A 23249-nucleotide genomic window follows, 5' to 3' on the forward strand; every position below is an offset into this window, starting at 1 on the left:
CACATTTAGTTTGCCATTTAGATTCCCCAGATCAGTCAACACATTAGGCACAAGTACGTGTGTGAGCACACACACATTTAGTATGATTGTTTTAAAGGAAGGATCACTTCCTTCTCAAAAGACTGATCACTTCTATCATTGATCAATTGATTGCTTTAAATGCCTTTGAAATAAATGACACTCACTGTACATCTGAAGTCAGAGAGAGAGAGAGAGAGAGAGAGAGAGAGAGAGAGAGAGAGAGAGAGGACACATCAATCGATGATGTCATCAGTTAGTGTGTACCTGGTGTGACAAGTGTGTCAAGATGTAAATAAATAGGTTCTGTAGATAGTGTACATTTCTCTGGAGCTTCATGGCCATAAATGTAGACTTGCTATACCTTGCACTCCCCAGGTCAGTACAGAGGAAACAGAATAGACTGAGTCTATATTAAATTGGTGAGTGATGAATAAATGAGTGCTCATCCACTGACTGACCTAGGGTATTCTGAATGAGGGCTAAGTGTGTTCACTTCACTGATGATATGAGGGAAAACACCCCACAAGAACACCAACATCTTATACATAGCATAATGCACATAGATCCTTTTTGCATTAGGTATGAACTATTAAAGTGGGCATATGAATTAGGGACTAAACAATGACCAAATAGTTGGAATTAGAGAAGAAAGTGTGAAGGAGGAGAGGGGGGGACAGGGGAGGAGAGGGGGGGGGGGGACAGGGGAGGAGAGGGGGGGACATTATGTTCAGTATTCTCTGACAGAAGCCTCAGGTCTTCATTGATCCAGAGCAGGATCGTTTGGTCTGCATCAACATCCTGATCCCACCCTCTGCTGTGGCAACGACACTGACTCCCAGGCCATACTCGTAAAGCCTCTCACAATAATACTACTGATCTAGGATCAGTCTAACCTTTTAGGTCATAATGAATACGATTGTACATGTAATCTTATTAATTATTACCTAAAAGGCCAAACTGATCGTAGATCAGCAGTCCTACTCTGAGAGACTTGAATAAAGGGGCCCAGGGGTTTCTATGGGTCAGGCTAGGACCAGGGCCAGAGCAGTGACCCACTATCTGCTGCTCAGCTTGCTGGAGCACTTCCTCTCTCTCTCCTCGCGGCTGCAGGCTTTCCACTTGAGGGCGTGGTGGTGGTGGGAGCCGGTGCGGGCCTGGCGGCAGCAGCAAATCTCCTGATGGTGGGGGTAGGAGCGCCGGGGAGGAGGCGGGGACCCAGAGAAGCTGGGAGGAGAACAGGAGCGACCGAAACAAACCCCTCTGCCTCGCTCTCCCCCGCGGTGTTCGTGGCGAGAGGGGGAGGAGGAGACAGAGCGCTGTAGAGAGGAACAGCTGCGTGGGGAGGCACTGGAGCTCCGGTGGTGATGGTGGTGGGGGGAGCTGGTCAGGCTACACATTCCCATCCGGGAGCCTACAAGCTGGGCTGAGGAGTGCCCGTGGTGGGGGGAACCGCGGACAGATCCACCACCCTGACCATGGTGCATCAGCTGGGACAGACAGGTCAGGAGGTCTGAGTCCCTTGTGCTGCCCGCTCGGATACGATAACGCTTCAGTCTTGGGTGGAGGAAGGGGGTGAGGTTTTGGGAAGATGGACAATGAGTTTAGAGCTTTAGATATACCTTTAACATGTAGATGAATGTAATTCAGTTAATGATAGTAGAGGCTCATCCCAGATCTGTTGGTGCTGTCTTGCCAATCCCAAACATTGGCATGACAATGAACATAGGAGTTGGCAAGGCTGCAAAAACAGACTCGGAACCAGGTTACCATGATAGGTGAGATAAACCTGTCATTAAAGCTAATCATGAAGAGTCCTATTACCTGCCCTCCGCTGCAAGCCGACTGGGTGGTCTTCCCGGGGGTGGGCGTGGAAGGTACTGTGCAGCACTCTCCTGCTCTGGGGCCGGGTTGGTAGGGTTAAAAAGGCGTGGGATCTTGCTCTTACGGAACAGGGGGCTGGAAGAGGAGGAGAGGGAGGGGGCGTCATTCCCCTGGCAGTCAGAGCGCGAGCCCAGGAACGACTCATCGGCCTTCTCAGAGTGGTCTGAGGCAGAGGACAGCTGGTCCCCGTGGGGGAGCGAGGCCACGACGGGGCCGCGGTGGGAGATAGAGGGAGAGGGGGCTGGGTGGTGGCCTCCTCCCTGGTGGTGGGGGGCTTTCTTCTGGAGCAGCTTCTCCATGGCAGAGCCAGGGGTGGGGAGAAGGTCCAGCAGGACGGGGATACGGCTCAGCTTGCGGGAGGGGTCCTTACGGGGGCTGGGTGGTGGAGAGGGGGTGGTCAGAGCTGGGGTTTGGTCAGTGGTCTCCACCCCATCTGCCCTGTCAGGCTGGGGTTGGTTACTCTCAGGGTCTTTGAGCTCTGGAAAGGCTCCACAGCCACTGACGTCTCCCTGGCCGTTAGCTGGGGGAGAGAGATGGCCGTTTACTAGGCCGAACAGTGGGCTGTGGGGGGACTGAGGGGAATTAGAACGTGGAGAGTGAGAAGAACGGGGGGAGCGAGGAGAATGGGGGGAACGGGGGGAGCGAGGAGAATGGGGGGAGCGAGGAGAATTAGAACGTGGAGAATGAGGAGAACGGGGGGAGCGAGGAGAATGGGGGGAACGAGGAGAACGGGGGGAGCGAGGAGAACGGGGGGAGCGAGGAGAATGGGGGGAGCGAGGAGAATTAGAACGTGGAGAATGAGGAGAATGGGGGGAGCGAGGAGAACGGGGGGAGCGAGGAGAACGGGGGGAGCGAGGAGAACGGGGGGAGCGAGGAGAACGGGGGGAGCGAGGAGAACGGGGGGAGCGGGGAGAACAGGGGGAGCGAGGTGAAGGGGGGGAGCGAGGAGAGGATGCTCGGCTTGGCAGAGGGCTGTGGGCTTTGGTGTAGGTCTGGGTGTCTCGTCCATTGATCAGGGTATCTGCCAGGAGGTCATCCAGGCTGGTGGGGCTGCCGGGCTGGCTAGGGGTGTGGCTAGGGGTGGGCAGGATGTAGATGTCAGTGGTAGCAGTATTATCCTGGGGCTGCTGGGCCTCAGCTGCTGAATCTTCTCGTCTCTCCAGCTGTAGGCCATGTGGAGAACAGTCTGAGCCAGACGGGGTCTGCTGAGCTGTCAGCTAAAGAGAGAGGGGAAAGGGAGAAAAAGGGAGAGAAGGGTGGGGGAAGCAGAAAGACACAGAGAGAGAGAAGGGGGAGAGAGGGGGGGGGGAGAAGGAGAGAGATAAAGAAAGAAAGAGACAGGGGAAGGAGAAAGACACAAAGAGAGAGAGAGAGAGAGAGAGAGAGAGAGAGAGAGAGAGAGAGAGAGAGAGAGAGAGTGGGCAGGTTAACAAATAAATAGAGTCAAATTATTGCATTGTAAGAGATCATGTGAAAATATTGAATGGAGATCATAACATGATCATAACATGTCACAGCATCATCAAGGCAATGTCAGTCAAGCTGTTAGTTGATATCAAAAAAGCGCAACAAGACAGACCTGGGTCAAATCTATTATCTGTTTGATTTAGCTTGGACTTTTGGGACTATGCCATTGTGCCTGGAATGCTTACTCAAGCACCACTCAAGTATTTGACACGTATTTAACCCAGATCTGCAACAACAACAAAAACATTCACTCAACTAATCAGGGGCTTACAAAAGAGACAGGAAGTCAGGGTCCGTAAAAATGCAGTTCAGGTTGAGTAAAAAAGAGAGAGAACACAGGAGGATATGAAATAACAACAGACAAAAGTCCCTGTCTTGCACTGAAGAAAAGTGGAATTGCAATTTCATTCACGCTCTGAATTGACTGAATTGAAAAGGAATTGTAAAGGAAATGACCCTAACTATTCCCCTGACATCAGGACACATGGATCTGAGCATGCTTTGTCTGTAGCACAATGGCCTGCTCTTCTCTGGAGAAAGCAGCCTGCCGGACGACAACACAACAACACCACAATTCAACACAATAACAACCATAACAACAACAACCCAACAAAACACAGCACAACTAACACACTAGCAGCAAAAGGAAACAAAAAGAACAACCAAACTATTTTAAAAAGACAGTAAGTATCTAATAGTGGAGGGAATTAGGTAGGCGGTGTGTTATGATCAAGATAGAGACGTCTGATTGGTTCGTGGCCCAGAGGTGGATTGATCAATCACCTGCTGGAGTTGGGCACGTGTGATGCGTATAACGGAAGGGAACTTGCTGCTGGCGGCGCCCGCCGGAATAGCGGGCAGTTTCCTGCGCCCGGAGGGTGATTGGTTACGGGCGGAACCGAGGCCGGGGTGAGGTGGTGGCGGTAGGGAGGCGTGGTAGGAGGAAGAGGAGGTGGGATGGAGGAGGTACTGGTTGTGGTGGTCGGCTGAGTAGCTGCGACTCATCCCAGGGGGGTCCCTCTGGTGCAGGGGGTCCGACAGGGTGGCGAGGAGGGTCTGGGTGTGCGGGCTTGGGGAACGCAGGAGCAAGGGACTGGACATCCTGGCCAACACCTCCTCAGGCAGAGATGGAGGAGAGGTAGGGAGCTAAGAGAGGTGATGAGAGGTAAAGTTGGGGAGGGAGGACGGAGCAGGAAGAGGTAAAGTTGTGGAGAGGGGACGAGCAGGAAGAGGTAAAGTCGTGGAGAGGGGACGGAGCAGGAAGAGGTAAAGTCGTGGAGAGAGGACGGAGCAGGAAGAGGTAAAGTTGTGGAGAGAGGACAGAGCAGGAAGAGGTAAAGTTGTAAGAAGAGAGGACGGAGCAGGTAGAGGTAAAGTTGTAAGAAGAGAGGACGGAGCAGGAAGAGGTAAAGTCGTAAGAAGAGAGGACGGAGCAGGAAGAGGTAAAGTCGTAAGAAGAGAGGACGGAACAGGAAGAGGTAAAGTCGTAAGAAGAGAGGACGGAGCAGGAAGAGGTAAAGTCGTAAGAAGAGAGGACGGAGCAGGAAGAGGTAAAGTCGGGGAGAGGGGACGGAGCAGGAAGAGGTAAAGTCGGGGAGAGAGGACGGAGCAGGAAGAGGTAAAGTCGTAAGAAGAGAGGACGGAGCAGGAAGAGGTAAAGTCGTAAGAAGAGAGGACGGAGCAGGAAGAGGTAAAGTCGTAAGAAGAGAGGACGGAGCAGGAAGAGGTAAAGTCGGGGAGAGGGGACGGAGCAGGAAGAGGTAAAGTCGTAAGAAGAGAGGACGGAGCAGGAAGAGGTAAAGTCGTAAGAAGAGAGGACGGAGCAGGAAGAGGTAAAGTTGTAAGAAGAGAGGACGGAGCAGGAAGAGGTAAAGTCGGGGAGAGAGGACGGAGCAGGAAGAGGTAAAGTTGTGGAGAGAGGACGGAGCAGGAAGAGGTAAAGTTGTGGAGAGGACGGAGCAGGAAGAGGTAAAGTCGTAAGAAGAGAAGACGGAGCAGGAAGAGGTAAAGTCGGGGAGAGAGGACGGAGCAGGAAGAGGTAAAGTCGTAAGAAGAGAGGACGGAGCAGGAAGAGGTAAAGTCGTAAGAAGAGAGGACGGAGCAGGAAGAGGTAAAGTCGTAAGAAGAGAGGACGGAGCAAGAAGAGGTAAAGTCGGGGAGAGAGGACGGAGCAGGAAGAGGTAAAGTTGTGGAGAGAGGACGGAGCAGGAAGAGGGAAAGTTGTGGAGAGAGGACAGAGCAGGAAGAGGTAAAGTTGTGGAGAGAGGACGGAGCAGGAAGAGGTAAAGTTGTAAGAAGAGAGGACAGAGCAGGAAGAGGTAAAGTTGTAAGAAGAGAGGACAGAGCAGGAAGAGGTAAAGTTGTAAGAAGAGAGGACGGAGCAGGAAGAGGTAAAGTTGTAAGAAGAGAGGACGGAGCAGGAAGAGGTAAAGTTGTAAGAAGAGAGGACGGAGCAGGAAGAGGTAAAGTTGTAAGAAGAGAGGACGGAGCAGGAAGAGGTAAAGTTGTAAGAAGAGAGGACGGAGCAGGAAGAGGTAAAGTTGTAAGAAGAGCAGACGGAGCAGGAAGAGGTAAAGTTGTTAGAAGAGAGGACGGAGCAGGAAGAGGTAAAGTTGTAAGAAGAGAGGACGGAGCAGGAAGAGGTAAAGTTGTGGAGAGGACGGAGCAGGAAGAGGTAAAGTTGTGGAAAGGACGGAGCAGGAAGAGGTAAAGTCGGGGAGAGGACGGAGTGGGATGGCGGAGGAACAGTGTGAGAAAGAGGTGGATAGGAGTGGGGGTGAGAGAGGGGGAGGAGTGGGATGGCGGAGGAACAGTGTGAGAAAGGGGTGGATAGGAGTGGGGGTGAGAGAGGGGGAGGAGTTAAGCATATATTTAGAACTTAATTAAAGGGAGCGGGTGTAAAGGTGGGAGGAATTCTGAGATCTCAAAACGTCTCCTTAAAGGAATCACTATCTCTTTCTTCAGATAGCACCTTTTGATAAAGGGTCAACCCAGAAAAAAAAATAAACATAGCAAATGAAAGTTGCAAATAAAGAGCAAATAATGCAAAACCATTGTCTGAAAAGTTTCCTTCATTTTATCAAGCTCACACAAGCAAAGAAACAAGCTCACAGACATAAGTGATCACGATCACATTTTACTTTAAACTACAGTAAGATGCTACTGATGATCCAGATGGATGAAGTATCCTACTGTGTCTAGTTCTGTGTTAAGGTGAAGTATCCTACTGTGTCTAGTTCTGTGTTAAGGTGAAGTATCCTACTGTGTACATTGCATGATATGTCTTGACCTGCGTGAGTTGTGTTATGGTGAAATGTACAGTGAGGTACTGTAATACCAAAGTGTTTTACAGTGAGGTATGTATTGGTTACATTTTTACAGTGAGGTTTGTAATAGTGATGTGTTTTACAGTGAGGTATGTAATAGTGATGTGTTTTACAGTGAGGTATGTAATAGTGATGTGTTTTACAGTGAGGTATGTAATAGTGATGTGTTTTACAGTGAGGTATGTAATAGTGATGTGTTTTACAGTGAGGAATGTATTGGTTACATTTTTACAGTGAGGTATGTAATAGTGATGTATTTTACATTGAGGAATATATTGGTTACATTTTTACAGTGAGGTATGTAATAGTGACATGTTTTACAGTGAGGTATGTAATAGTGAAGTACTTTACAGTAAGGTATGTAATAGTGAAGTACTTTACAGTGAGGTATGTAATAGTGACATGTTTTACAGTGAGGTATGTAATAGTGACATGTTTTACAGTGAGGTATGTAATAGTGACATGTTTTACAGTGAGGTATGTAATAGTGAAGTACTTTACAGTGAAGTACTTTACAGTGAGGTATGTAATAGTGACATGTTTTACAGTGAGGTATGTAATAGTGAAGTACTTTACAGTGAGGTATGTAATAGTGAAGTATTTTACTGTGAGGTATGTAATAGTGACATGTTTTACAGTGAGGTATGTAATAGTGAAGTACTTTACAGTGAGGTATGTAATAGTGACATGTTTTACTGTGAGGTATGTAATAGTGACATGTTTTACAGTGAGGTATGTAATAGTGAAATACTTTACAGTGAGGTATGTAATAGTGACATGTTTTACAGTGAGGTATGTAATAGTGACATGTTTTACAGTGAGGTATGTAATAGTGAAGTACTTTACAGTGAGGTATGTAATAGTGAAGTACTTTACAGTGAGGTATGTAATAGTGAAGTACTTTACAGTGAGGTATGTAATAGTGAAATGTTTTACTGTGAGGTATGTAATAGTGACATGTTTTACAGTGAGGTATGTAATAGTGAAGTATTTTACAGTGAGGTATGTAATAGTGACATGTTTTACAGTGAGGTATGTAATAGTGACATGTTTTACAGTGAGGTATGTAATAGTGAAGTGCTTTACAGTGAGGTATGTAATAATGACATGTTTTACAGTGAGGTATGTAATAGTGACATGTTTTACTGTGAGGTATGTAATAGTGACATGTTTTACAGTGAGGTATGTAATAGTGAAGTGCTTTACAGTGAGGTATGTAATAGTGACATGTTTACAGTGAGGCATGTAATAGTGAAGTGCTTTACTGTGAGGTATGTAATAGTGAAGTGCTTTATAGTGAGGTATGTAATAGTGACATGTTTACAGTGAGGTATGTAATAGTGACATGTTTTACAGTGAGGTATGTAATAGTGAAGTGCTTTACAGTGAGGTATGTAATAGTGAAGTATTTTACTGTGAGGTATGTAATAGTGACGTATTTTACAGTGAACTGTGTCATACTAGTCTGTGAGGTCCGTACCTGTGTGAGTGCTCCCTCAGCCAGGGCATCAGCAGGGCTAGAGGGGGTGACGGGGGGCAGGCTTCCCGTAGGTCCCACACTCAGTTCCAGCCTGTCCACCCTGGGGGGTCGTCCGTTGGCGCCTGGATGCCCCTGGAGGTCCCCATTCCTGTCCCCGTGGATCTGACCAGGACTGGGGTTCCCCGTGGACCCCTCTCCTGCCCCCAGGGGTATCTCCAGCCCCTGCAGCTCCTCTTCTTCCTCCTTGGAGGGGCTGGTCGTAGCTTTATCTCCCATTCCTGTCCCTGGGGACCCGCTGGGCCTCTCCATCATCACCCACTCCCTGAAGTCAACCTTCCCATGGCCGGAGCTCAGGTTGAGGGCCACGAAGCCTCCGCTGCTGGGGGCCCCCTCGCCCTGTTCCAGAGACCTGTGGGAGTGAGGGGAGACGGGTTTGGGTGAACCGCTGGCACCGCCACCGGATAGGAACTCCTCGTCGTTGTGCCAGACTCGGTCAGTGCCACCACGCCCTGGTCCTGTGGCACCTCCAGTGGGTACAGCCAGGCCCTTCTCCTGCTGCTGCCCACAGCCCTCCAGCTGATTCCCTGAGCTGGAGAGACACACCGACCGATTGAACAGGTCAGGCGATGGCAGATTATAACATAGTAGTTAGTGTACTATTGATGGTTAGTACAGTAGCACAAGCGCTGTTGTTAGCAGCAGGGTTAGCAATAGCAGGGTTGAGGTTAATTGCATTGAAATTCAGTCAGTTTAGGAAGTAAACTAATTCATCATTAAAACAAACTTTTAAATGACTGTATAGGAACTTTAGTTCATCTTGATTAATATCCTGAACAGACTGAATTGCAGTAGAATCTAGTCCCTGGTTGTTATGTTAGCGTAGAATGGAAGGAATAGAAGGCCAGGGGGTTAGTGGGGGTACTGACCACGCCTCCATGAACCGTTCAGGACTGGGCTTGGTCTCCAGGGTCAGCCTCCTGTCCAGCTCAAAGCTGTGGATGTTACGGAGCTTCCTGAGGAGAGGACTACCACCATCCTGTCCTGACACCCCCACTATCTCAGAGTGTACCCGGACAGGGGAGCCCAGGCTGAGGTTGGCATACGGGCTCTGGAGACCCCCCTGGTTGTTGCTGTTCTCCTCCTCTGTTGCTGCCTAGTGGGGAGAGAAACATGTGATATAGAGTGATATATGGTTGAACTCAGTCGTCATGGTGTGTGTGTTTCAGGGTTTCCGTTTGACCGGCAGCATTTGAATTTACTGGACATTTGAGAAATGTACCGGACCCATATGCATTGGGTGCAACGGGATGCATCCTTCTTACTGAATTCCAATGCGCAGTTTGGAAATGTTAGAATGACTGTTCACATGTACTTTCCTTCAGCCAACATACAGCAAAATCCCCAGCCTATGTCAATCTGCTGTCTCCCATAGTAGAAAAGTTGACCTATTCTATTGGTCAGCTTGACGTTCTATGCGAGAAAGAAATAGCCTATTCCAAACAGACTCTGGGACAGTTATGTGATGATAGATGCCAATTTCATACAACCAATAGTCCTAGGCTACATTAAAATACTTTAGAAAAGCAATGAGGCTGATGAAACAGATCAGAACATTTAGCTCAAAATGTGGATAAACGTATTTCTTCACATTATAAACGCAGCAATGTGCACAAGGCAGTAGAATACACAAGGCAGTAGGCTACACAAGTCGGTAGGCTACACAAGTCGGTAAGCTACACAAGGCAGTAGGCTACACAAGTCGGTAAGCTACACAAGGCAGTAGAATACACAAGGCAGTAGGCTACACAAGTTGGTAAGCTACACAAGGCAGTAGGCTACACAAGGCAGTAGGCTACACAAGGCAGTAGGCTACACAAGTCGGTAAGCTACACAAGACAGTAGGCTACACAAGGCAGTAGGCTACACAAGTCGGTAGGCTACACAAGTCGGTAAGCTACACAAGGCAGTAGGCTACACAAGGCAGTAGGCTACACAAGTCGGTAAGCTACACAAGTCGGTAAGCTACACAAGGCAGTAGGCTACACAAGTCGGTAGGCTACACAAGTCGGTAAGCTACACAAGTCGGTAAGCTACACAAGGCAGTAGGCTACACAAGTCGGTAGGCTACACAAGTCGGTAAGCTACACAAGGCAGTAGGCTACACAAGGCAGTAGGCTACACAAGTCGGTAAGCTACACAAGTCGGTAAGCTACACAAGGCAGTAGGCTACACAAGTCGGTAGGCTACACAAGTCGGTAAGCTACACAAGTCGGTAAGCTACACAAGGCAGTAGGCTACACAAGTCGGTAGGCTACACAAGTCGGTAGGCTACACAAGTCGGTAAGCTACACAAGGCGGTAGGCTACACAAGGCGGTAGGCTACACAAGTCGGTAGGCTACACAAGTCGGTAAGCTACACAAGTCGGTAGGCTACACAAGTCGGTAGGCTACACAAGTTGGTAGGCTACACAAGTCGGTAAGCTACACAAGTCGGTAGGCTACACAAGTTGGTAGGCTACACAGTCGGTAAGCTACACAGTCAGTAAGCTACACAGTTGGTAGGCTACACAAGTCGGTAAGCTACACAGTCGATAAGCTACACAGTCGGTAAGCTACACAAGTCGGTAAGCTACACAGTCGGTAAGCTACACAAGTCGGTAAGCTACACAGTCGGTAAGCTACACAGTCGGTAAGCTACACAAGTCGGTAGGCTACACAAGTCGGTAGGCTACACAAGTCGGTAGGCTACACAAGTCGGTAAGCTACACAAGTCGGTAGGCTACACAAGTCGGTAGGCTACACAAGTCGGTAAGCTACACAAGTCGGTAGGCTACACAAGTCGGTAAGCTACACAAGTCGGTAGGCTACACAAGTCGGTAAGCTACACAAGTCGGTAGGCTACACAAGTCGGTAGGCTACACAAGTCGGTAAGCTACACAAGTCGGTAGGCTAGACAAGTCGGTAAGCTACACAAGTCGGTAGGCTACACAAGTCCGTAGGCTACACAAGTCGGTAGGCTACACAAGTCGGTAAGCTACACAAGTCGGTAGGCTACACAAGTCGGTAAACTACACAGTCGGTAAGCTACACAGTCAGTAAGCTACACAAGTCGGTAGGCTACACAAGTCGGTAGGCTACACAAGTCGGTAAGCTACACAAGTCGGTAGGCTACACAAGTCGGTAGGCTACACAAGTCGGTAGGCTACACAAGTCGGTAGGCTAAGTGCAAATGATCGTTCCATAATGCAGTTAGCGGGAAAACACCATTGCCAAAAGCCCACCACACATGTGACAGAGATGAAAATATCTGTTCGAAATGTCGAAAGAGGTGAGATCTAAAGAGGCAACAACTATCATGGGCTGCTGATATGACTAGGATAATGCCTTTGGCTACTGGACAATGAAAGAAAGGTGATTTAAAAACCAACCACAAGGCAGTAGGCTACACAAGGCAGTAGGCTACACAAGTCGGTAAGCTACACAAGGCAGTAGGCTACACAAGGCGGTAGACTACACAAGTCGGTAAGCTACACAAGTCGGTAGGCTACACAAGTCGGTAGGCTACACAAGTCGGTAAGCTACACAAGTCGGTAGGCTACACAAGTTGGTAAGCTACACAAGTCGGTAGGCTACACAAGTCGGTAAGCTACACAAGTCGGTAGGCTACACAAGTCGGTAGGCTACACAGTCGGTAAGCTACACAGTCAGTAAGCTACACAGTCGGTAGGCTACACAAGTCGGTAAGCTACACAGTCGGTAGGCTACACAAGTCGGTAGGCTACACAAGTCGGTAAGCTACACAAGTCGGTAGGCTACACAAGGCAGTAGGCTACACAAGTCGGTAGGCTACACAAGTCGGTAAGCTACACAAGGCAGTAGGCTACACAAGTCGGTAGGCTACACAAGTCGGTATGCTACACAAGTCGGTATGCTACACAAGTCGGTAAGCTACACAAGTCGGTAAGCTACACAAGTCGGTAGGCTACACAAGTCGGTAAGCTACACAGTCAGTAAGCTACACAGTCAGTAAGCTACACAAGTCGGTAAGCTACACAGTCGGTAAGCTACACAGTCGGTAAGCTACACAAGTCGGTAGGCTACACAAGTCGGTAGGCTACACAGTCGGTAAGCTACACAGTCAGTAAGCTACACAGTCAGTAAGCTACACAAGTCAGTAAGCTACACAAGTCGGTAAGCTACACAGTCGGTAAGCTACACAAGTCGGTAGGCTACACAAGTCGGTAGGCTACACAAGTCGGTAGGCTACGTGCAAATGATCGTTCCATAATGCAGTTAGCGGGAAAACACCATTGCCAAAAGCCCACCACACATGTGACAGAGATGAAAATATCTGTTCGAAATGTCGAAAGAGGTGAGATCTAAAGAGGCAACAACTATCATGGGCTGCTGATATGACTAGGATAATGCCTTTGGCTACTGGACAATGAAAGAAAGGTGATTTAAAAACCAACCACAAGGCAGTAGAATACACAAGGCAGTAGGCTACACAAGTCGGTAAGCTACACAAGTCGGTATGCTACACAAGTCGGTATGCTACACAAGTCGGTATGCTACACAAGTCGGTATGCTACACAAGTCGGTAAGCTACACAAGTCGGTAAGCTACACAAGTCGGTAGGCTACACAAGTCGGTAAGCTACACAGTCAGTAAGCTACACAGTCAGTAAGCTACACAAGTCGGTAAGCTACACAGTCGGTAAGCTACACAGTCGGTAAGCTACACAAGTCGGTAGGCTACACAAGTCGGTAGGCTACACAGTCGGTAAGCTACACAGTCAGTAAGCTACACAGTCAGTAAGCTACACAAGTCAGTAAGCTACACAAGTCGGTAAGCTACACAGTCGGTAAGCTACACAAGTCGGTAGGCTACACAAGTCGGTAGGCTACACAAGTCGGTAGGCTACGTGCAAATGATCGTTCCATAATGCAGTTAGCGGGAAAACACCATTGCCAAAAGCCCACCACACATGTGACAGAGATGAAAATATCTGTTCGAAATGTCGAAAGAGGTGAGATCTAAAGAGGCAACAACTATCATGGGCTGCTGATATGACTAGGATAATGCCTTTGGCTACTGGACAATGAAAGAAAGGTGATTTAAAAACCAACCACAAGGCAGTAGGCTACACAAGGCAGTAGGCTACACAAGTCGGTAAGCTACACAAGGCAGTAGGCTACACAAGGCGGTATGCTACACAAGTCGGTAGGCTACACAGTCGGTAAGCTACACAGTCAGTAAGCTACACAGTCAGTAAGCTACACAAGTCGGTAAGCTACACAGTCGGTAAGCTACACAAGTCGGTAGGCTACACAAGTCGGTAGGCTACACAAGTCGGTAGGCTACACAAGTCGGTAGGCTACGTGCAAATGATCGTTCCATAATGCAGTTAGCGGGAAAACACCATTGCCAAAAGCCCACCACACATGTGACAGAGGTGAAAATATCTGTTCGAAATGTCGAAAGAGGTGAGATCTAAAGAGGCAACAACTATCATGGGCTGCTGATATGACTAGGATAATGCCTTTGGCTACTGGACAATGAAAGAAAGGTGATTTGAAAACCAATAGAACATGAGAGAAATAGGCTACATGGTTTCAATGGTATATGGAAGTCTTTAGAAAAATAATTTTGGCTAGGCTACTTTGAAGCAAGTAAAACTTTAAAGTTTCAAACAATTAAGTACATGTTTTCAAAATGCATACGGCCTCCAACTCATTGTAAAGTGGTGTGTGACACGCTGAATCCTGCATACCCCTGCCTATGCACTTGAATCGTGAATAGAAAGCACGTTTCAATTACCAGTTGAGAAATACAAATATTTGCTATTTTTAATCGTGGCCATGAAAACTTTTTTTTTTTTAACACGTGATTGCATTTAGATTTGTTGTGCAATGATTGGTCTTATAAAAGCATGTTTCACTCCAGCAGCAACGAATGAGCTGGTTGAGAAGCTGTAGCAGCAGCTCTCTCACTGTCTGACAGATTTTCTACTCAAATGTAGGCTTTGTATCTGTATGCTGTACAGGTGTGATTAATAAGATAGGCTACATAGCGACAAACAGAAATACACACTTGCCAATTTAATTCCACAAAATTATGCTAATGTTCCTAAAGATCAATAAGCATGACCGGTCAAATATATTTCCATCGACTAGTATTTCCATCAATGAATAGGCTAAAAAAGCATTATTTTGCAATGGGATTTTAGCCGGGGGCAATTAGCCGGAGTAAATGTTATTTATTGGCTTTTGGGGGAGGAGTGTATAAAAGCCTATTACCGGCTAATGGAAACCCTGGTGTGTGTATGTTCTCCTCTCTACCTTCCACACAGCGGTCCTGATGCGGTTACGGTTACGGTCCAGCTCCTCCCAGACGTCAGCTTCCTGGTTGGCCCGGGGCATGCTGGGGGATCCGGGGCGGCGGTCTGGAGGAGGGTTGTTCTCCCCGTTGTCACTAAGCTGCTCGTCCTGCAGAACATCGTCTGTGTTCTCCCTCGCCAGGTCCCCAGGGATCAGGGATGCATTGGCCATGCTGAAATTATAGAGTGAATGTTACTCTGATGTCACTAAGTCATCCATCCATTCATCAGTTAATTAATTCATTAATGCATTCATTCATCCATTCAACGGGTGGATACATTCAACCATTCATTCATTCATTCATTCATTCAACAGGTAGATTAATTAATTAAATTGGTAGATTAATTCATTCATCTGGTAAACAAGTTAAAAGTGTGTGATCGTGAAATAAACAAAAAATCCCCTGAACAGTCAGTGGACCTTTAAACAGTTCATTCAAGATTCCCAGTCTGTGTGTGTGTGTGTGTGTGTGTGTTCCCAGTCTCTTACCCCATGTGTGCTGGGGTGAGTCGTGTGTGATGCTGTGGTGTGGTGGCTGTAGCGTTGATGGTCAGAGTACCATCAGACCCAGTCCTCTCCCAGTCATACGGGTCATTCTCCACCACGTTGTAGGTCTTCATACTGTTGTCAAACACTGACAACAGCAGCTACAACACAACAGAAAGTCACATGATGTCATATCCTGAGATACCTAACAGCTTGTACAACATGACTGACTGTCTGACTGATGGATACTCAGTACTCCAGAAAGAGGGCTCAGGCAGTCATACAGTCATGCAGACAATCAGTCGGTCTGAAAACCAACACTACATACACACGTCCTGGGACTTACTGTATATTTACACAGGGAACTGTATCGAAATGCTTAGTTCTAACTGTTAAAAGATAGAGATAATGTATACACACATAGAGTAGGTAAAGAGAGAGAGATCTGCCATCTTACCTGATAGTCTGGTTTAGTGAAGTAGTCCAGGTTAGAGATGTGATCCAGGAAGACAGTGAACTCAGCAGGCAGGTGTTTCAGCATGAGCCTGTGGTCATAGGTGTCCTTCAGCTTCCCTACATGCTCCTGGGGAGGGAGAGATAGAGAGAGAGGTGTTTCAGCATGAGCCTGTGGTCATAGGTGTCCTTCAGCTTCCCTACATGCTCCTGGGGAGGGAGGGAGAGAGAGAGATGGAGAGAGAGGTGTTTCAGCATGAGCCTGTGGTCATAGGTGTCCTTCAGCTTCCCTACATGCTCCTGGGGAGGGAGGGAGGGAGAGAGAGGTGTTTCAGCATGAGCCTGTGGTCATAGGTGTCCTTCAACTTCCCTACATGCTCCTGGGGAGGGAGGGAGGGAGAGATAGAGAGATGGAGAGAGAGGTGTTTCAGCATGAGCCTGTGGTCATAGGTGTCCTTCAGCTTCCCTACATGTCCTGGGGAGGGAGGGAGAGAGAGTGATGGAGATAGAGGTGTTTCAGCATGAGCCTGTGGTCATAGGTGTCCTTCAACTTCCCTACATGCTCCTGGGGAGGGAGGGAGGGAGAGATAGAGAGATTGAGAGAGAGGTGTTTCAGCATGAGCCTGTGGTCATAGGTGTCCTTCAGCTTCCCTACATGGTCCTGGGGAGGGAGAGATAGAGAGAGAGGTGTTTCAGCATGAGCCTGTGGTCATAGGTGTCCTTCAGCTTCCCTACATGCTCCTGGGGAGGGAGAGATAGAGAGAGGTGTTTCAGCATGAGCCTGTGGTCATAGGTGTCCTTCAACTTCCCTACATGCTCCTGGGGAGGGAGGGAGAGAGATGGAGAGAGAGGTGTTTCAGCATGAGCCTGTGGTCATAGGTGTCCTTCAACTTCCCTACATGCTCCTGGGGAGGGAGGGAGAGATAGAGAGATTGAGAGAGAGGTGTTTCATGATGAGCCTGTGGTCATGGGTGTCCTTCAGCTTCCCTACATGGTCCTGGGGAGGGAGAGATAGAGAGAGAGGTGTTTCAGCATGAGCCTGTGGTCATAGGTGTCCTTCAGCTTCCCTACATGCTCCTGGGGAGGGAGGGAGAGAGATGGAGAGAGAGGTGTTTCAGCATGAGCCTGTGGTCATAGGTGTCCTTCAACTTCCCTACATGCTCCTGGGGAGGGAGGGAGGGAGAGATAGAGAGATTGAGAGAGAGGTGTTTCAGCATGAGCCTGTGGTCATAGGTGTCCTTCAGCTTCCCTACATGGTCCTGGGGAGGGAGAGATAGAGAGAGAGGTGTTTCAGCATGAGCCTGTGGTCATAGGTGTCCTTCAGCTTCCCTACATGCTCCTGGGGAGGGAGAGATAGAGAGAGGTGTTTCAGCATGAGCCTGTGGTCATAGGTGTCCTTCAACTTCCCTACATGCTCCTGGGGAGGGAGGGAGAGAGATGGAGAGAGAGGTGTTTCAGCATGAGCCTGTGGTCATAGGTGTCCTTCAACTTCCCTACATGCTCCTGGGGAGGGAGGGAGAGATAGAGAGATTGAGAGAGAGGTGTTTCATGATGAGCCTGTGGTCATGGGTGTCCTTCAGCTTCCCTACATGGTCCTGGGGAGGGAGAGATAGAGAGAGAGGTGTTTCAGCATGAGCCTGTGGTCATAGGTGTCCTTCAGCTTCCCTACATGCTCCTGGGGAGGGAGGGAGAGAGATTGAGAGAGAGGTGTTTCAGCATGAGCCTGTGGTCATAGGTGTCCTCCAGCTTCCCTACATGCTCCTGGGGAGGGAGGGAGAGATAGAGAGATGGAGAGAGAGGTGTTTCAGCATGAGCCTGTGGTCATAGGTGTCCTCCAGCTTCCCTACATGCTCCTGGGGAGGGAGGGAGAGATAGAGAGATGGAGAGAGAAGTGTTTCAGCATGAGCCTGTGGTCATAGGTGTCCTCCAGCTTCCCTACATGCTCCTGGGGAGGGAGAGATAGAGAGATGGAGAGAGAGGTGTTTCAGCATGAGCCTGTGGTCATAGGTGTCCTCCAGCTTCCCTACATGCTCCTGGGGAGGGAGGGAGATAGATGGAGAGAGAGGTGTTTCATGATGAGCCTGTGGTCATAGGTGTCCTCCAGCTTCCCTACATGCTCCTGGGGAGGGAGGGAGATAGATGGAGAGAGAGGTGTTTCATGATGAGCCTGTGGTCATAGGTGTCCTCCAGCTTCCCTACATGGTCCTGGGGAGGGTTCACACATGTTGTTATGGAAGTATGGTTCAGTTGGTAGAGCATGGCGCTTGTAACGGCAGGATTGTGTGTTTGATTCCCGTGGCCTCCTTTACATTAAATGTATGCACGCGCTACAGTCGTAAGTCACTTTGGATATAAACATCTGATAAAAGGCATATCCACTGAGTGTGCAAAACAGTAGGAAGTTTACTTGCTCTTTCCATGACATAGACTGACCAGGTGAAATCTATGATCCCTTATTAATGTCACTTATTAAATTCACTTCAATCAGTGTAGATGAAGGGGTGGAGACAGGATAAATAATGATTTTTAAGCCTTGAGACAATTGAGATTTAAGTAACAAAAGATTGAAGTACCTTTGAACAGGGTATGGTAGTAGGTGCCAGGCGCACCGGTTTGCGTGAAGAACTGCAACGTTGCTGGGTTTTTCCATGTGTGTATCAAGAATGGTCCAGCACCCAAAAGACATCCAGCCAATTTGACACAACTGTGGAAGGCATTGTAGTCTACATGGGCCAGCATCCTTGTGGAATGCTTTCAACACATTGTAGAGTCCATGTCCAGACAAATTGAGGCTGTTCTGAGGGCATCTCAATATTAGGAAGGCGTTCCTAATGTCTGGTATACTCCGTGTATATTATAACTATTTTGTTATGTACACTCGTGCATGAGTACATTCATATGCAGCGACGTCAGAGCTGTGACATGTTATTGAGTTAGTCTGTCAGTCTCAAGTCAAGTCAAGTTAGCCAAAGATAATGTTACCATTACGAGTCATGTACCTAGCTAACGTTACCATTACGAGTCATGTACCTAACACTGCACCCATGTACCTAACTAACGTTACTAACTAACGTTACCTTTACAAGTCATGTATCTAGCTAACGTTACCATTACGAGTCATGTACCTAGCTAACGTTACCATTACGAGTCATGTACCTAGCTAACGTTACCATTACGAGCCATGTACCTAGCTAACGTTACCATTACGAGTCATGTACCTAGCTAACGTTACCATTACGAGTCATGTACCTAGCTAACGTTACCATTACGAGTCATGACCTAGCTAACGTTACCATTACGAGTCATGTACCTAGCTAACGTTACCATTACGAGTCATGACCCTAGCTAACGTTACCATTACGAGTCATGACCTAGCTAACGTTACCATTACGAGTCATGTACCTAACACTCCACCCATGTACCTAACTAACATTACTAACTAACGTTACCTTTGAGTCATGTATCTAGCTAACGTTACCATTACGAGTCATGTACCTAGCTAACGTTACCATTATGAGTCATGACCTAGCTAACGTTACCATTACGAGTCATGTATCTAGCTAACGTTACCATTACGAGTCATGTATCTAGCTAACGTTACCATTACGAGTCATGTACCTAACACTCCACCCATGTACCTAACTAACATTACTAACTAACGTTACCTTTGAGTCATGTATCTAGCTAACGTTACCATTACGAGTCATGTACCTAGCTAACGTTACCATTACGAGTCATGACCTAGCTAACGTTACCATTACGAGTCATGTATCTAGCTAACGTTACCATTACGAGTCATGTACCTAACTAACGTCACCATTACGAGTCATGTACCTAGCTAACGTTACCATTACGATTAATGTACCTAACTAACGTTACCATTACGAGTCATGTACCTAGCTAACGTTACCATTACGAGTCATGTACCTAGCTAACGTTACCATTACGAGTCATGTACCTACGTATCCTGACTAGTTTGGCTGAGTCTGCTGATTGGTTGGTGTACAGGAAGGAAAATTCAGATAAGATACCTTACCTTGTCTTTGATCTTTCTCCATGGCAACTGTCCAACCATGAACTCCACCAGCATGTAGAAGAGGGACCACAGGTCGTCATGCCGACCCATCTCCTTGTTCTTGTGTGCGTTGACGGACGCATAGCGGACTGTGCCTCTGAACCCTGCTACTGGCCGAGGCTGGGGGAGAGAGAGAGACTTCACATCATGCCGCTGTACGACGAACAAGGTAGAACCTTACACGACAATAGCACACAAACAGACATAACCAGTTTCCAGGACAGAGATCAAAGCCTATTCCCAGACTAAAAAAGCTATTTCAATTTAGATTCACCATTAAGCAAGCTTTTTAGTCTAGGACTAAGCTTAATACCGGGAAACCGGAACACAGTGTCTAACCACACATGTGGACAGATACTTACCGGTCGGACCTCTTGGCAGGAGTTAGTGAACTGGCGTGCCAGGCCAAAGTCCAGCATGTAGCAGGTCCTACAGGTACTGGGGAACCGGCCCATGGCAAAGTTGGACTAGGAGAGAGAGAAGGTGAAGAAGAAGAAGAGAGATAGAGATAAAGAAAAAGAGAGGAAGGATTTTAATAGCAACTATCATAGTCTGATTCTTGTCACCTTACTGATGATGATGATGATCTCTTCATTCCAAAAAGATATAGTCCCTAAGCACATACACACTCCACCCTCACACACACACACACACACACTCGACCCTCACACACACACACACTACACCCTCACACACACTCCACCCTCACACACACACTCCACCCTCACACACACTCCACCCACACACACACACACACACACTCCACCCTCACACACACTCACACACTCCACCCTCACACACACCACCCTCACACACACACACTCCACCCTCGCACACACACGCACTCCACCCTCGCACACACACACACACACACACACACCACCCTCACACACACATTACACCCTCACACACACATTACACCCTCACACACACACTACACCCTCACACACACACTACACCCTCACACACACACTACACCCTCACACACACACTCCCTGCCTGTCTCACTGGTTTGATGTCTCTGTGCAGGAAGCCAACAGAGTGGATGCTCTCTATAGCTTCTAGTGTCTGTCGTCCCAGTCTCAGGGTGGTGCTGACTGTAAACGTGCCCCGCGTCATACTGCGCCTCAGCTCTGCCAGGTTACGCCCCTGAAAAACACACCACCCACGTAGCCTACAGAATCACTCCAAACACTTCACACTTAGTCACATCAGCTCACTGACATCGCTATAGAGAATTAGAGACGTTTAAACACACAAGGTGATGAAGAGGCTCATCCTTACCTGAAGCTCCATCACCACATAGTTGAAGCGGTCATTGCGGCCGCATCCAACAAAGCGACACACGTGTTCTTTACCTGGACGATACAATAGAACATAGCATCCTTTATAACATAGTATAACCACGGGATACCTATGTTAAAGGTCCAATGCAGCCGTTTTTATCTCAAAATCAAATCATTTCTGGGTAACAATTAATTACTTTACTGTGAATGTTTTCAATTAAAATGGCCAAAAAGAAACAAAAATAGCTTCTTAGCAAAGAGAAATTTCTCAAGCAAGAATTTTGCAAGGACTGTTTAGAAGTGGTCTCAGTGGAAGGGAAAAACTGAAAACGATCTGTTATTGTCAGAGGAACTCTCTTGGAACTCTTTCATATTGGTCTATTAATTAACTGAGGGCACAAGTCAGTCAAAAAACTACATCCCACCAAAAAAGGCTGAAATTACAGGCAGTCTTTTCAAACAGCTCTTACACCAAAAGAGCATTATCATCATTTACAAAATATCACGGTGTTATTCCAACCTCATCGTGTGGAAATATATGTTGCTTGAGAAATTTCTCTTTGCTAAGAAGCTATTTTTGTTTCTTTTTGGCCATTTTAAATGTTGAGACATGTTGGGGGACGGGAGGAGACATGTTGGGGGACGGGAGGAGACATGTTGGGGGACGGAGGGAGACATGTTGGGGGACGGGAGGAGACATGTTGGGGGACGGGAGGAGACATGTTGGGGGACGGGAGGAGACATGTTGGGGGACGGGAGGAGACATGTTGGGGGACGGGAGGAGACATGTTGGGGGACGGGAGGAGACATGTTGGGGGACGGGAGGAGACATGTTGGGGGACGTTAGGAGACATGTTGGGGGACGGGAGGAGACATGTTGGGGGAAGGGAGGAGACATGTTGGGGGACGGGAGGAGACATGTTGGGGGACGGGAGGAGACATGTTGGGGGACGGGAGGAGACATGTTGGGGGACGGGAGGAGACATGTTGGGGGACGGGAGGAGACATGTTGGGGGAAGGGAGGAGACACGTTGGGGGATGGGAGGAGACACGTTGGGGGATGGGAGGAGACACGTTGGGGGATGGGAGGAGACACTTTGGGGGATGGGAGGAGACACGTTGGGGGATGGGAGGAGACACGTTGGGGGATGGGAGGAGACACGTTGGGGGATGGGAGGAGACACGTTGGGGGATGGGAGGAGACACGTTGGGGGATGGGAGGAGACATGTTGGGGGATGGGAGGAGGTATTGCAGGTATCAAAGTCAAAACTTTTATTTCCGCCTAACAACCTAGTAATTACGCCTCTGCCCTCTATCCAGACATAGCCCCACTCTGCCCTCTACCCCGACATAACCCCACTCTGCCCTCTACCCCGACATAGTCCAACTCTGCCCTCTACCCCGACATAGTCCAACTCTGCCCTCTACCCCGACATAGTCCCACTCTGCCCTCTACCCCGACATAGTCCCACTCTGCCCTCTACCCCGACATAGTCCCACTCTGCCCTCTACCCCGACATAGTCCCACTCTGCCCTCTACCCCGACATAGTCCCACTCTGCCCTCTACCCCGACATAGTCCCACTCTGCCCTCTACCCCGACATAGTCCCACTCTGCCCTCTACCCCGACATAGTCCCACTCTGCCCTCTACCCCGGCATAGTCCCACTCTGCCCTCTACCCCAACATAGTCCCACTCTGCCCTCTACCCCGACATAGTCCCACTCTGCCCTCTACCCCAACATAGTCCCACTCTGCCCTCTACCCCTTACATTTAGTTTAGGGTAGGAGGGTTGTGGTTTAGTTTAGGGTAGGGTAGGACGGTTGTGGTTGAGTTTAGGGTAGATGGGTTGTGGTTGAGTTTAGAGGAGGCTTGGGGTTGAGTTTAGGGTAGGAGGCTTGTGGTTTAGTTTCGGGTAGGAGGGTTGTGGTTGAGTTTAGGGCAGGTGGTTGATGGTTGAGTTTAGGGCAGGTGGTTGATGGTTGAGTTTAGGGGGCAGAAGTCAGAGGGAAGGTTAAGTACATGTAATTGGGGTTTACCCTGGAGTTTCTTGAGGACAGCCACCTCCATCTTGAGGACCTGTTTAGGCTGCTGTGCCGACTCCACCTTCAGAGCAACACTGGCCCTGGTCAGCAGGTCCAACGCCTCGTAGATCTCCCCAAAGCCACCGCCGCCGATCTTCTTTGTCTATACACACATCCCAAGGCAAAGTGGAATGTCATAATGTGAAAACATAGGTTAGTAGATTATTTTCTTTTTCAATCCTCCCACCATCCAACCTTTCTTCCCCATTCCTATTTACGTTTCTTCATCTCTAATCAGTATCCACACAGGAACACGAACAACACACACACACACACACACACACACACACACACACACACACACACTTT

General features: G+C 48.4%; 1 protein-coding gene across 1 annotated transcript; it reads right to left on the reverse strand.

Annotated features, from left to right (window-relative positions):
* Positions 1-222: 222 nt before the first annotated feature.
* LOC139399017 (tau-tubulin kinase 2-like) lies at positions 223-23043 on the reverse strand (the record flags this gene model as incomplete). Its single annotated transcript, XM_071144652.1, has 14 exons — positions 223-1575; positions 1843-2535; positions 2794-3119; positions 4153-4515; positions 8176-8764; positions 9102-9328; positions 14517-14727; positions 15045-15202; positions 15499-15624; positions 19531-19689; positions 19932-20036; positions 20578-20718; positions 20854-20927; positions 22896-23043. Coding segments are annotated over 14 exons (3819 nt in total), but the record flags the coding sequence as incomplete, so codon positions are not given.
* Positions 23044-23249: the final 206 nt, after the last annotated feature.

This window comes from Oncorhynchus clarkii, unplaced genomic scaffold, assembly GCF_045791955.1.
Source record: "Oncorhynchus clarkii lewisi isolate Uvic-CL-2024 unplaced genomic scaffold, UVic_Ocla_1.0 unplaced_contig_3285_pilon_pilon, whole genome shotgun sequence".
In the NCBI taxonomy this organism is placed as follows: domain Eukaryota; kingdom Metazoa; phylum Chordata; class Actinopteri; order Salmoniformes; family Salmonidae; genus Oncorhynchus; species Oncorhynchus clarkii.